Source organism: Artemia franciscana, chromosome 15, assembly GCF_032884065.1.
Source record: "Artemia franciscana chromosome 15, ASM3288406v1, whole genome shotgun sequence".
In the NCBI taxonomy this organism is placed as follows: domain Eukaryota; kingdom Metazoa; phylum Arthropoda; class Branchiopoda; order Anostraca; family Artemiidae; genus Artemia; species Artemia franciscana.
The window spans coordinates 19,433,955-19,449,491 of record NC_088877.1 but is presented as its reverse complement, the minus strand read 5'-3'; the positions used below and the strand labels follow the sequence as shown (position 1 = coordinate 19,449,491).

At 35.9% G+C, this 15,537-nt stretch overlaps 1 protein-coding gene across 6 annotated transcripts in view; it reads left to right on the top strand.

Annotated features, from left to right (window-relative positions):
• LOC136036146 (uncharacterized) overlaps positions 1-15,537 on the top strand; it is a 50,747-nt gene that overhangs the window by 26,900 nt on the left and 8,310 nt on the right. For 4 of the 6 annotated variants that reach the window (XM_065718181.1, XM_065718184.1, XM_065718183.1 and 1 more), the window contains 6 exons: positions 1,584-1,742; positions 6,022-6,198; positions 9,033-9,191; positions 10,194-10,282; positions 12,302-12,589; positions 14,345-14,479. In XM_065718181.1, coding sequence (XP_065574253.1) covers positions 1,584-1,742; positions 6,022-6,198; positions 9,033-9,191; positions 10,194-10,282; positions 12,302-12,589; positions 14,345-14,479 — 1,007 coding nt within the window. The remainder of the gene's footprint in view (positions 1-1,583; positions 1,743-6,021; positions 6,199-9,032; positions 9,192-10,193; positions 10,283-12,301; positions 12,590-14,344; positions 14,480-15,537) is intronic. The other 2 variants (XM_065718185.1, XM_065718186.1) reach the window with 1 other exon arrangement.

Below are 15,537 nucleotides of genomic sequence, written 5' to 3'. Positions count from 1 at the left end.
TAAGTAGCTGTATCCTGCGTTATAAGTAAAAAAAAACAAGTTTTTTCACCTGAAAGTAAGGAGCAAAATTAAAACTTAAAACGAAGGAGTGAGAAATTGAAAAGGGGATAGTCCCTTTCATATACGGAATAGTTTCTGTTCGTTTTAAGTTTTAATGTTGCTCGTTACTTTCAGTTGAATTTTTTTTTTTAATTTAATTTCTGATTGTTTTTCAAGTAATACCGCGAAATGCACGTACACCGCATGGTAGCGAAACAGCCGAGGTATTTTTATTTAATTTCTTCTAGGGCGTGGGCAGCTCCTTCACACACAGAATAATTACTATTAATAACTAATAATAACTATTGGACCGCGTCGCTCCTTACTTACAGTTTGTTACCACGAAATATTTGATAATTGGAAATTGGCTAAAGATTCAGGATGAACAACGTTGAATTGATGATGGATGCCTGTATTTAATCCTTTCATATGCGGTGGGGGAATGGTAACTTGGTTCGCGTCACATTTTCTGGAGAACCTTTTGTTAAAATGATATCATTGCCATGACTGGGAAATACTTAATAATTTATTCAAAATGCTATGGACATCCACGGACTAAAATATTTGCAGTTAGACTAAATTTTTTTTATCTTTGATTTAATCATACTACTTGGAGCAAAATATTAAATCAAAAGAACTATAAAATTTTAGGACAAAAAGGCAAATTTCTTTTCCTCTCTGACTCCACGCTTCTCCTCTTCAGGTAGTGTCCGAGAATTCTCTTGTGAAGCCTTAGCGAAATGTCAAAATGCCAGAGAATCTGCACATTTCAGACTAAAAATGCCCGAAAATGTATATTTCTTAGAGAGAGAAGGATTTATTCATTAAACAGATAATAAACAAAAAATGGTTACAAGCAAAGCTTGTACGACTGAATATGCATGAAAACAGTGACAAAAGACTGTGACAATATGCTTTTCATGCACAGAACTCCATTACTTTCCAAAAATATTTCTAAAGTGTGTTAAAGTATTCAAGGTTCAACCGAGTTCAGTTTATAAAGAAAAGGGACTTAAATACCTTCCTCCCTGACAAAAGGTGCGCTGATATCCATAAACTTCAAAAGTTTTACTACTTATACTACTTTACTACTATGCAGCGCGATTTCAACTTCAGTCTTTGACAAATCCACACGCCTCCTCGATAAATATATTTAATTATCCTGAACAATAGGGCTCCTCCCTTCGTCCTTGGATGTACAACCACCTTACTTAATAGAACTAACAAGAAAGCAAAAATGCAATTAGTGTTTAAAGAAAAAGAAAATTTAAACTTAGTTTGATTGAAATTATTTTTAACGTTTTGACCTTTAACAAATGTTTCTTTAAATTATTTTGATAGACCCAAAAGAGCTCCTACATCTCAGCCCTTGTGAAATATAATGTTCCACACCTGGACGTATGCTACTCAAGAGGAAAAATTAGAATGTACTTGTTTCACCTAAAGGTCAAAGGTAGGTCTAGTATTCTTCTAGAGTTATATTCTAGAACCCTTATTCCATACCCTTATTATGTCTTTAATCTTGTGCTTTGTCTTCTGTCTAGTGAAAGTGATTAGTGCGACCGCCGCTACTGTTACCACTTCAAGCTCCTCCTCTTCGACCTCCAAACCGTTTAGCCAAGAACGAAGTCAAAATAATGTGTCGCATTTGGCGACAAGGATTGATGCCTTAGCTCAGACATCGAGTGCAGCTCGTCAAGAAGGTAAGTATTGCAATATACATATAAAATGCAACGGGTAAAGCAAGGCTACCACTTTCCTTGTTCTGTCTTTCAGAGTCCCTATTATAACCGAAGTTCATATCTTTTCTCCAAGAAAGACTTACGACAACCCTGGAGTACAGCTTAATCCCCTAGGGGATAGATGGTATTAACCAGTACACCTGTAAAAGGAAGGGAAGGAGGTTAGCAAAATAGGAAGTGATGGAGGCTGGTTTCCCTCCAATCTCTTTTGACTCTTAATCCCTTCAGTGCATAGTATCTTTTTGTTTAATTCAACATTCTTCATAGCATTATCTGGAGATTTCAGCTTGTTACCCTTAGCCATTCCTTAGATATTGCGCTAGTTCCCTTTTCCATTGTAAAATATATGTTTCAACAATCGCCCATTTGTATAATTTACGGCCTTAGCCTCTTGACCTGTGAGAGTCGTGTCATCCTTAGAGGCATATATTTTTGACCTTCCGAATTCTTAAACAAAATGGTTATCTCAAATTTTGCTGGAATGTTTTTTGAGGTTACGGGGGGAGGAGAGGGCTGGGTTACTAAAAGGCCAGTGGAGAATGTCTGGTTGCCCTCCAATCATATTTGACTCTTAAAAAGAGAACTTTTAGTTTTCAATCGAATGAGCACCTCCTCAAGTTTTTACGACTACTCCTTCCATATGAAGTGGCTATTGGGAGAAAATTTAAGGCATGCGGCTTTACTACTGGTAACCCTACAGTGTTGTCGCTGATTGGTTTAAGATTGATTAACTTCTTCCGATATCAAATAAAAAACTATAATAATAATAATAACAAAAATTGGTAAAAAAAAAAGACCGCGATCAGTTGATTTACTAAATTTACGATTTGCGGCTGAGAGAAATAATCTTGCAGAAATAGACAATAAAATAATTGGAACAATTATACTTCATTGAGTAGGGGACTAGAATATTGTTAAGCCAACTATATTTTAAACTTTCTCTTTTATAATTATAGCATTTAAAAATCCAAAATGATGTTATATAAAGTCTTAAATCTTGAATTGTTGAGATTTCTAGGAATTAATGTCGTTACTAGAGGCAACGGAACAGCGTTGCTTATAGTAAAGGGATATAAGGCTTCAATGAATTATTGTTTTTTCCTGAGGCACTTTATTGAAGGGGTGGCCGTATAAACTTTGAAGGGGGCTCGTTCAATTGGAAATTGAAAGTTCTACTTCCATCTTTAAGAGATGAAACTAATCGGAGGGCAATCAGCCCTCCCCTCCATCCCAGAGCTCCTTTTTCCTAAATTCATCTGATCAAATTTTTGGATAGCTATATTGTTCAAAATAGTCCAAAGGTCGAATAACTCTGCCCCCAGGAATGCCATGCCCCCACAGCCCCCAGGTAAAAGCTGTAAGTTACGTATTTTGCCTATTGTAAGAATATAAGGCTTTTTGTGGGGAGATCATATAAACTTTGGAAGGAGCTCATTCGCTTGGAAATCGATAGTTCTACTGGTGTTTTTAAGTATCAACATTGATCGGGGTTTAATAACCACCCCTTTCGTCTGAAATATTGCAGATTCTCTTTTTCGACCAACTAGATAAATTTGGTGCCTTTTGATTTAGTTTAACATACCCCCCAACATCCTCCTAAGTTTCACCTGAATCTTCATAGGATTTTCGGATACACCCAGAATCAAACGTTCACCCTTTCTAAAAAATAATTCCTTTCGGTAAACAATATGCGAATTGTATAATTTACAATCCTTGGACCAAGACTTTGGAGAGTATGGCATCCCTGGAGGCATAGCTATTAGACCTTTTGACTAGTTAGAACAAAGTAACAAATACAAATTTCGATCAATGTTGAGCAGAGGGTGCACCTAAAAAGATTAAGGAGGCGGAGGGGAGTCGCCCCCCTCCTTCCTCTGTTTGATCCTGGATGTGACCAGAAAGACTACGAGTATTGAGGTGAATTTTCAAGGAATGTTAAGGGACATGTTGAGTTAAATCAAAAGACACTATCTGCATCCAAGTTATTAAAAAGGCATATCTACCATATCTAAGGAACGAGTAAGGGTACTAACGGGAAACTTTCAGGGCCAGTACTACTACTTTTTCTAGTACTGAGGTTGCAAATGCGACTGGTTGTTACTGCGACACTAACCACTACTGACCTGCGACAATTTCTGATTGTAACTGTGACTGCATGCAACTGATACTTCATCTACTTGTGGTCAGTGTTGAGAATTATTTAATCAAAAGTCCTTAAGTAGTTACTTGAGCAAACAATCTCAGTACATTTACTCTACTTAAGAAAAGATCCTGAAAGTACTTAATATTAGTATTTAATTAAAGTTAGAAGTATTTGAGGGTCCTTAAGTACTCAGGTACTCTTAGACCAGTGTTCAATTTCAATACCAACTTTATTTGGAAGACTCGCACTGCTTTTTAATCGTCTAAAAAGGGATTCTACTTTTCTGAAGTAGTGCTCAGTAGCTGAGATTTTAAACAAGGAAACCATGGAGTATGCTGAATTGTCTTCTGTTTTGAATGGGTAGTTTTTTTCCAGATTAATGGGAAAATAGATACAGATGGAGCCATTTCAGCTGTGAAGTACAGAAGGCTATAATTCGTGAGTTTGAACTAACAGACTATGTATACTTGACTGCAGACATTTGGTCTGCTAACAACAAAAGCTAATTTGGAATGACTGCTCATTTGCTTGAGCAAGTTGAGGTTCGTCTTGCTGCTTTCACAACGACTTGAACAGAAGGGAATTAGTCTTCGTCGTACCACAGGTGATGCTGGCTTTGTTATTGTGAAGATGACTGTTTCTGTTGCTACTACGATAGAATTTTTGGTTGTCGGTAGTGATGCAGATTATTTAGCTCTACTGGGTCACTTAAAAGAAAACACCGCATTCTCTTGAAACTTTAAAGCAGCCCTAGTAAAAAGCAGTATTTCGGTAATGCTGCTGCTGAGATTCTGTTCGTACATATCTTCCTTATTGTAGCTTCATCAAGAGAACATTTGTCCACTAAGACGGTCGGGCTCAAGCTTGCGAAACGTGGCAACTGTTTTCACGAAGCTGCTTCAGTGTTCAACCAAGACACTCATTGTCGAAAGAGGAACTAGTTAAAGCTTGAGAGCAGGGGCTACACAGCCTATGCAAGGCTAAAAAGGATGAAACGCTCCTTTGCCTGTGATATTGGCTTTTCATTAGCAAACTCAAAGTTGATATCCTTCAGCCTTTAGACTTCCAGCCGTATTATAGGCTGTTTCTTGCCACTTCTATCCAGTCTTCTTTCGGATAGCTTAGCCGAATGAAAATTCTTCCAGTCTGGACCCTACCACTTGGGGGTTGGCAACTTAAAGATAATAATTTCATGCCAGCTATTGCAGATGCAAAGCCTGCGCTCAAGGGACTGATTTGTGCAATCAGATTCACGTGTAAGTTGGTGTGTCAAACAGCAAAATCCTCTTGGAAAAGATGTGGGATGCGACGAACTCCTTTTCAAAATGCTTAGTCTAAAACTCTATGAAAGCAGTTTAGGACAAGGAGGACCAAGGCGAGTTGAAGCTGAAACAGACTATTAACGTAAAATCAATAAAAGCCAATCAATATTATGATTCTAATTAAGGGCGTGATACCCCTTTACTTTAATCAAAACCGACTTCGGTTTTAGTTAAAATGAAATCTGGAGCGATTTTAGAGCTGATAATAGTTATCAGTAGGTCATAATATATAGTTGAAAATCAATTCAAAGCCAAGTATTAATTTTTATTTTGGCCCAGAATTTGGGCTTTTAATTGCGATTTTCAGACATTTCTAGGTTTTGAGTTTTGGGATTTCCTAGTACATTCTTTTCCTGATTTTTCTACATATTTTTATGCAAAATTCATCTGTTTGCAGGTTTTTTTTTCAACCCAAGCTCTAGAATGATTAGCCTATATTTGATCTACGACCTACGATTGAATCTATGATAAAATTTAAACTTAAATTTTATTAGTTGGGCTCTTGTAATAAAAGTCTCTATAATATAGAATTTCTAATAATTGTCTCGTGCGCAATTTAATCTTCAATTTCAGGAAATGATTGAACGAAAAAGGGTTTGTTTAAAAAAAAAAATATTATTTACTCTATATTTTGTTTTCTGTCTTTCACTCTGTGTATTTCTTTGAACAAAAAAAAGGTAAAGTAGTTTTGGTAATATATATATTAAATACGAAAATATGTATTTAATTCTTGGACTTAAAAAATTGAGTGTTTTAATTCGTTGATAAATTTCAGTTTCTTTATCAACAATGGGTGTACAACTCGACAAAAGTTGGGTTGGTTTGACTGTTCAATTAGATTTCAAAAGTGATAGATCCGTGACAGGCAAAGTACTTACCGTTGGAGCCCATTCAATAGTAATCAGAACAAGCTCTTACCAGTCTTCTTTCCATAAACAGGATATTCAAAATGGTAAGCAGTTTTTGTGAACTGTACGGATTTTTTTTCTTGATTAGATGTGTTACAGTTCATTTGATATTCAGTTTTAAGATAGCTGTTGAATCAAAACCTGTATATGTATTGTGCATTTGCAACTAGCAGCTATTACTAGTGTAGACTAGAAGTGGCCTATCGACTGTATTTGTGTCCGGCTTTTAAGATTATATGGAAATAAATGTTATATTGTTTCAGTGTGTTTTCATAAAAGAAGGATCTGCATGATTCTGCATGAGACTGAAAAAACAACTTAGGATCACTGACCCTCTAACATAGTTTATATGGGAATTATCAACCACTACCATCAAAAATAATGTATTTTTAGCTATTCGAACGCAAAAAGTAGAAATACGAATTTTGCTAAAGGTACTAGATGGCGCTGATGTGTTCTAATCCTTGGAAAACCCCTTGTGTTTCCGTTCCAAACTAAATGCTTCTCTGCAATTGTGTACGCTAACGTATTTTATCATTACTTTAACAAAAAGTACCCGATTTGTTTCATAATTTGTTAAATTGCCCTTTTTACGGTGATTATCTCACTTTTAGTTCGAATTATACTCATTTTTTAACTGATTTCCGGCCAACAATAAGATAACCCCCCATTGCACTTCCTGGCTGAAGGTCCAAGAAACGGAGATCAGCACCGCCGGTACGGACTGTAAAGTCTAATGCCGTATCCTTTACCTTTGCCTTACCAACAATAAGATACACTCTCTTAATATGGCGCTTGTGTTCTGAAATTTTCGGAAGTACTACGTTTAAAATGTCTGTCTTTTGAAAAGTAATTTGAAAGAGGTTTTTATTTCAAACCTGGAAATTTCTGTTGTAGCTGTTTTTCTGTGTTAGTTACTTTCTTCTTCTTTTTACTTTATTGATCTAATGCAGCCTTAGCCGTGCTAAATTTTACTCCTGTCACTTCTTCAGTGTCTTAACTTTTTTGTGCAATTAATTTAAAATACTTTTTCCACATGACAAGTTTTTCAAAGGAAAGTGAAGAACTCTATTATGCTAATAATGAGCAAAAATAAAGTCAAATAATCTTCCAAGCACAAAACTACCACAAATCACTATCAATAAACAAATGAAACTCAAAACGAACAGAAATTACAATAAATAGCCCAGTCAAACTCAAAACGAGCAAAAATTAACATGAGTAGGGCTGATAACCCCTATGCCTTCTCAAGACCAGAACACAATTTGCGCTTCTCACACAATTTTCCCTGATGTTAATTTTTGCTTATTTTGAGTTTGACTCGGTTATTTATTATATGATTTAAATAAAAAAAATGTGTTTAAAATATTTTAACTTTTTGACTTTAACAAATTAAAAGTTATCAAAACTTAAGGAATATATATCAGTATATGTATGCTAAACTCACAATCCACAGCCATTATTTTCAGTGAAGTGCAAATTATGTTCTGGTCTGAGAAGTTATGGGGCTTGTCAAAGACATAATTTCTGGATCTTTCAACTACACTGAACAAAATGGCTATCTCAAAATTTGATTAGATGTGTTGGGAATTGATGGGCGTGGGACGGGGGCTTGTTGCCCTTCAATCACTTTTGACTTATAAAAAGAGCACTAGCCCTTTCAGTTTCCACTCGAATGAGCCTTTTTTGAAGTTTCTACGACAGTAAATGGCCATCTCAAAATACGAAGTTTGGAGGGGGGGTTATCCACCCTCTGATTACTCTGAATCATAAAACGGGCACTAGAACTTCCGATTAACAATACAATGAGACATCTCTGAAGTATATACGATCACCCTCTCTATATAAACCTTATATGCCCCCAAGGCATAACTTACCTTGCCCTGATGGTTGTGTGTGGGGGGGGGGGGTCAGGGAGTTTTCATCCTCAAACACATAATTTCCGGTCCCTAAAATTACGTTGAACAAAATGAAAATCTCAAAATTTTGATTGGATGTGTTTGGGAAAATGGTGGGCGAGGGAGGGGGTTAGTTGCCCTCCGATCACATTTACTATTTAAAAGAGCACTGGCCCTTTCAGTTTCCAATCGAATGAGCTGTTCCGCAGTTTCTACGACAACAGATGGCCATCTCAAAATTTCCATCAGATTCTTTTCGGTAAAATATGAGGTGTTGTGGGGGGTATCCATCCTCCGATCACTAGAGTCTTAAAAAGGTCACTAGAACTTCTTCTTACGAATCCAATGAGCCCCCTCTAAAGGTTATATGATCATCCTCTCTATATGTACCTTATATACCCCCAGAGCATAATTTACCTTGCCCTAAGGACTGTGGGGGGGGGGGCTGCCATCCTCAATGACGTAATTTCTGGACCTTTCAATTGTGTTGAACAAAATGGCTCTCTCAAAATTTTTGTTGGATGTGTTTGGGGAAATGGTTGAGGTGGGATGGGGGCTAGTTCCCCTCCAATCACTTTCGACTATTAAAAAGGGCACTGGCCCTTTCAATTTCGAATCGAATGAGCTGTTTTCGAAGTTTCAACGACAACAAATGGCCATCTCAAAATTAAAATCAGATGCATTTCGAGCAAATACGAGGTGTGGGGGGGGGGGGGTATCCATACTCCGATCACTCTAAATCCGGTTACATAATTTATTAAAGATCAAAGTGGGCTCTTACCTTTAAGCTCATTTGGAACCATATTCTACACTTTAAACACATGCTACACGCGGAAAAAACTCAGGACGTACTGTTAGAGGTCGTTTCACCTTAAGGTTAAAGATAGATCTATCATTTTATTAGAATTAGCTAGAATTCCATCTAGCATTATATCTTTTATTATGTTTTCTTTGAATTTTGAGCTGTCTTTTCTCTTTAGTGAGAATCATTAAAGAACCCGCCAGTACCATTCACTTTCCACATTCCTCGGATACGACCTCTCAACAGTTTAACCAAGAAGAAAATCTAAACGACTTATTTGATTTGGCGACAGAAAATGACGACTTAGCTCAGAGCTTGCTTGCAGCTCTTCAAGCAGGTAAGCGCTACAATAGGTATTCCCAGTATGATGTCTACAACAGGGCACCACTTTTCTAGTCTTTCCTCCTTCGTCCCATTTTCTCTGAAGCTTTTTGCTTTTTTCCTAATCATCATTTCTCTCCCTAATGTTTGGATAAGGAAATCTTGTGTAAATTGTTTACAAAGAAAGAAAAAAGAGCTGTTTTTGGTTTTGGGATTTCTATTGATATGCTTTACTGTTCCACACCAAAAATTTATTCACGCGGCAAAAATTGTCTCATGTCGTTTTGTTATCGTCTTTTTTCATACTTACTTGTGTATTTTTAAATGTTTTAACGTCTGCGTATAACAAATTTGACACTTCTGGTCTTATAGGTTTCATCATATTAGCAAATTAGTAAATACGAATTTTTCTAAATAGTAAGAATTTAATATTTTTTTGAAAATGATTGGAATATACGGAATCATTCTCGCATCCTTTCGGATAGTTCAAATAAAACTGTTTTTGGGTAGAAAGTAGTTTTCAAGATTTGAAAAAAAAACATTAATTGTAACTAATTACTGTTACTTTCTAATTAGAAAGTAACAGTAATTGTCAAAATTTGAAAAAAAAAGTATTTATGGTAACTATGTATAGAAGAGAAAAGGAGAGAGAAGAGCAAATAAATTTCAAATAAAAAAATAAAAGGTCCACACGTCTTTCTAGTATGTTGTTGTTCTGCAGCACGTTCGTCTGCTCCCTTTAGACTCACGGTCGACCTTACTCTAAATTGTGATTGCGAATCAGGGAGGAGGCTGTGGATGTAATAACGAAATTACGGATGGGTTACTGGGTTAGCGGGTCACTTTTTTTTTTTAAGAGAGAGAGAGAGAGAGAAAGAGAGAGAACAAAGCTAGTGGTCAGTGAGTTGGACGACAGTAGGAAAGATAGCACTGGAATTAGAAAAAATGCAGCCTTGAATTCATCATAGCTTTATTATATTTCTGTTTCTTTGTTTCGCTAATCTTTCTTCTTTTTCAGCTTCAGATAGTGGTCTTGAAGACTCTCCCGATGGTTCAAATGAAAGTTTCACTTTCATTGACGATGACGACGATATTCTGCATCAAGCGGTTAGTATTTGTATCGGTATATATGTCAAGTGCCGCAAGTCACCGAGTACGAAAAAGTACTTAACGGTTTTATATCTATTTGTTCTCTCAATAACTTCGTTGTCGTTCACCAAGCACTCTTTTCCGTCAAGGTGCTGTTTCTTTCCCTTCACTCTTAAACAATGGAGTTGTTGATGTGCAATCAGCTGTTCCCCCGTCTTTCACCCTTGCCGGTCTTGGTGTCATTCGTCTTTTGTGTGGATGATATTCGGAGCTGTAGCTATACTATTCAGCGCATTGGCGACGTTTTTACGTCGTTACAGTCTGAGTGTACGAAGATTAGTGTTGGTTTGAATGGCCAATAGTCTGAAGTTGTTTTCTTCAACCGGAAACAAGTGCCATCAGTGAATATACCTTTCGGCAAAAGCAGGACAGCTGATAACATTGCTGATCTTGGTTTCCCAATTGTTTTGTCGGTAAAGTTTATTCGACAACTTTACCCTAATAATTCCTCTTCGTTTTAAGTTTTGACGTTGTTCCTTACTTACAGTTGAAATTTAATTTTTTATTTAATTTATGATCATTTTTAAATAATGCCGGGAAATCTGACTCCCCTTCATGGAGAACCTTTTATTCTACAAAAAATCCCTCCAGGGAAATCTCTTCCCTTTTCAAATACCCCCCTCCCCCTTAAGAAAAATTATTTTGTCGGTAAAGTTTACTACTCCCAATAGCTCACTTTGAACGTCTAGTCGAGCGATAATGTTTATCTTTGTCACGAATAAATGCGCTTCAACATTCGTCTTCTTTCAAAACTTTCCAACTCCGTCGGCTTGTCGTATTATCTACGCATCGCATAATTAGGAAATTATTACGAATTCAGTCGAGTAAAAACTTCGTACTGTTTCCTTCGATTAACGGAATATTTTCTACGTTCTCTCTCGTGGACCCATACGTCTTATTTTGTAAGAATATTTATTTTTGTTGGCCTTGGGAAAGTAAGTTTCTCTGTATAATTCCCGTCTATCAAACCCATGTTTGGACCTTGGTACTGACACAGTGATGTATTGAAGCTGTAATGTATTTTGAAGTGTTTAGTTTTTGTCTTTAGTTTGTTTTTGTTTTGTTATTAATTTATTGCTCTTTTTTCTCTTTTCCTTGGGGGTGCAGTGGAACACTTCTTCCGAAAGAATACTAAAAATTAGCTAACATAACAGGTAGTTTTAAAGTTTTATGCAGTTTTAAAGTGTTTTTAAAGGAAACTTTTATGCATGCAGGGAAAGTTCTACACCTGTAATTGGGGCCAAGGATTTGGACTGAAGGGCGGTTAAAAGAATTGCAATATAAGGAAAACTAGATAAGTTTTATTTAAAATGTATTAGATGTTTAAAATGGTTTAAAAATGTTTAAAAAGAAGGTGTGAAAAAAGAAATTTCAAGGGATTTTTGAAGAGACTTTTTCTATTTCTAGGGTGAAAAAATTCTTTTTTTATTTCATTTATTTATTTGATATGGTCTCATCAATCATTGAATCATATCATTTTATCAACCTGTGTTTTTTTTTTACTGGTGTAGTCTTCTCTCCTAGGTGCTCATTATCTTCTTCTAGACTCCTTTTTCGAATGTTTTCATATATATATATATATTTTTTTCTATTTATAATATCTGGAGGGTGTTTTTCACGGTCCAAATTGTAGAATCTGCTTAAGCGCATTTTAGAAGTAAAGGAAGAATCTTTCGTAAAATACTAAATTTATAACCATGACAACGACGAAGTTAAAATGATACTTTTTCAAACTTTATTAAAAAATATTACAATTTGATACTGAAGACCTCAAAATAGGCGCGTTTCCAATCTTTTAATCTCTGCTCCTTCATCTAAAACCTTACAAATTAGATATTTCTAACACTTGCCCACTATTTCTGTTTGAACGAATCTCATCCCTTCGCTCGAAAAAAGTGCTAGCTTACGTGTCTATACCTAAATAGTAAAGGTCTGTATACATTTACTTATTTTAGTATATTTTTTTTCTCCTTTTAGGTTGAAACGATATGTAATTCATCTGAAATAGGAATATCAATCATAAATATTGGGAGCCCTACTCGGCTTGGTACGCCATCTTTATTGAATATTATGTGTGATGATCACGTCTTTATCTTTGACCTTTTGATACTAGGAAGGAGAGCTTTTGTGCGTGGAAAGCCAAATTGTATCAAAGATGTCCTTGAATCAGAGCAGATAAGAAAAGTGGTTCATAATTGTCAGGGCCTATCAGATACTTTACGGCACATCTATTCAGTTAAATTAACGAATGTTGATGATACTTTGGTAAGATTCGTCTCCCTAATTTAGTTACCAATAATTTTTTCGTCAACTTTTTAGCTTGTTTATTTAGTTCACCTAAAGCTACAATAAACATTGACCCCCGAACGGGGCTCAGAAAATCGGGTATATAAATAGTGAACGTATATCAATACATCTGGTTGTAATTGTAATAATAACGAAGAATGACTTGATTAACAAAAATTAACACAAAAAAAGAAATGGTGGATAAGACGGGTATAAGGAGAAGCTGCCCTAACGTGGTTACTCTGAAACAAACATACACAAAAAAGATTATATATTTTAATGTTCCATTATCATCGGTCAATAAATAATCTTTGATATTTTCTTCTTAGCTGAGATTGCCGTGACGAATCAATTAGATTTTTATCATTCAACTTGTATTTGGCTTGAAATTAATAGTATTTGGTATATAATTGAAAATCTAGACCCTTCAAAACCAATCCAAGGGATTTCGTATGTTATAGAACGGCTAAGAGCCGAAGGAGGGAGCAGATTCGAAAAAGATTTTTCAAACGAATAAATATTAGGACTGTGTTGTTTAAGACGTCTAAAAGTTATCTTTGGTATTACTGGTAACCAATTAGGGGCACAAGGTTTGAGTTATCTTAATCATATTCTTGTCTCTTTTTAAAGAGTTAGAAAGAGTAAATGTCTATTTTAACAATGCATCTTGTTTGCTCTGTGTTATCAGGTTCTAATAAACTTTTAGTTCGATTTCTTTTTAAACATTTTAAAAAATTAATACATTTTAAATAAAAGTTATCTAGTTTTACCTCATATTACAATCCTTTTAACCGCCCTTTAGTCCAAATCCTTGGCCCCAATTACAGATTCAGAACTCTCCTGCATGCATAAAAGTTCCCTTTTAAAAAATTCTAATTCTTGAAAACCAAGAAATTCCCTTGTTCGATTACATTCTGAATAAAGGAAAAAATCGTGTTTTAAATATCGTCATGGTTAAAAGACAGCCGGGGGGGGGGGGGGGGTCTCAAATATCCACGATTTTGCAAAAGAGAGGAAATACGGGTTTTTAGGCTTGTCTTTGGGACTAATTTTGTTCCTTAGGAAATAATCGGTAAACCATTAGCTTTTAGATAAATAAAGCGGTTTCATTTTGATAGGTTCCGCTGCCCCTCTGTTCAGTTTTCACTCTGTGTCCTCTTCTTTTAAATTATCACTTGATTTAAATATTGTACTTACACTCTTCCCAACCCATTCCAAAATATTTTCTTTTTGTATATACCCCAGCTACATTGCCGAAAACCCAATTTTGCCAAAGTTGCATTTCCTTCTTGATCCATAAATCATGGCCAATGAAAGCTTTTTTTTCATTATAGCTCTGAACATTGAGATCACACAATGGTTTTCATGCAGCTTCTAATGAGGGAGGGAAAGGGAACATTGAATACATTTTGGTGTATTTGCTGTAGTATATCTACGGTCAGTAAATGTCTCAAAGATATCTTCAGTCCTTTGAAAGAACCCCATTGGCTGTTTTAGAAGCTATGACTATTACGGGGGACAAAGAATATCTAAGCATGTCTGAGTCTTCCAGCCTCGACAGCACCGGGTGGAAAAAGCATTTCCGTCACATGGTCGGTGTCAAAAAGAGCTTGAATCTTGATTGTCTTTTGTACAAAGCCTTTTTCTTTTACCTTTTGTCATTTTTAAAAAAAAGCCTTTTTAGCTATTTTCGTTATAGTATAATTGCACATATAGATAATGATTATTTTCTAGGCTTTTGCTGTAAGCGAAAGGAATATGAGATGTGGTTTGTTTTCAAAGGAGGCAATAAGCCTGCCGTTTTTGTTGAAGTCTGTCTTAAAATTGCCGGATATAGACATTCCTTTTTGGATGAATAGAGATACACAGGTAGGTCCTTAGCAATAATACAAAGTAGGGAACTACCATCACCAGGGCTAGGTGTCCCCCGCGGAAAAATACTCCCTGTGGAAGATTCCCTCCTCGAAAAATCCCCACTCCCGGAAATTACTCCGCGGAAAAATCCCCATGGTGGCAAATTCCCTCGGATAATTTCCTGCTTCCATATTCCACCCGAACAATTTTGTATGTTCATTAGAAAGTAAGTGGAAAGGTGTACTCACCTGTTTCAATCAGAGGCAATGCTATAGCGTTTCATATAGTAAACAGCCATAAAGCTTCAATGTATTATTATTTATTAATTTAGTTTTTTTTTTTCAGAGGCACTTCATGTGGAAAGATTGATCGTATAAATGCTATAGTGGGCTCACTCGATTGCAATTTGAAAGTTCTAGTGCCTGTTTTAAGAGCAAAAAGTGATTGGAGAGCAACCAGCCTCCTCTCTTTCCTCGCTCCTAATTTGCCCTTCTTTAAAACGCCCCACAGCCCCTGGAGCAAGTATTGTACATTGAGTCTCAAGAAAGACTGGGTCTAAAGGAAAAACAATTAGAAATGTTGGGGGACATGATAAACAGAAATCTAAACATATTTTATGCATTAGGGCTGTCAAAAGGGTACAATAGCAATGTTTAAGGAATGGCCAAGAGTATTAAGTTGGAACTTCAAAATCATGTTGAGAGGGAAGTTGAAAAAGGAACAGAAGGTAACCAGTCCCCTTCTCCTACCCTGATAGATGCCCTCTTATACTGATACTTATTTTAAAAGCTATTTTATTAAAAATGGTTCCATCCATGATCTTTCTTTAGTCAAAAAAATTAAATAATACCAAACATTTGTAGATGAGAGCTTTAAATCTCTGCGTTAGGGTTTTCTGATTGTTTTGTTGTTTGGGAGGCAGCTAGATGCCTCAAAAGGATGCATTTTAATGCACAAACATCCTAACTCTCACTAAGCCTTCATATTTATACGGAACTATTTCTAAAGGAGAGGCGAGGGGTAGAGGTAGAAATTGATATATATTCTCTCTTGATTTCCAGGAGTATTACTTG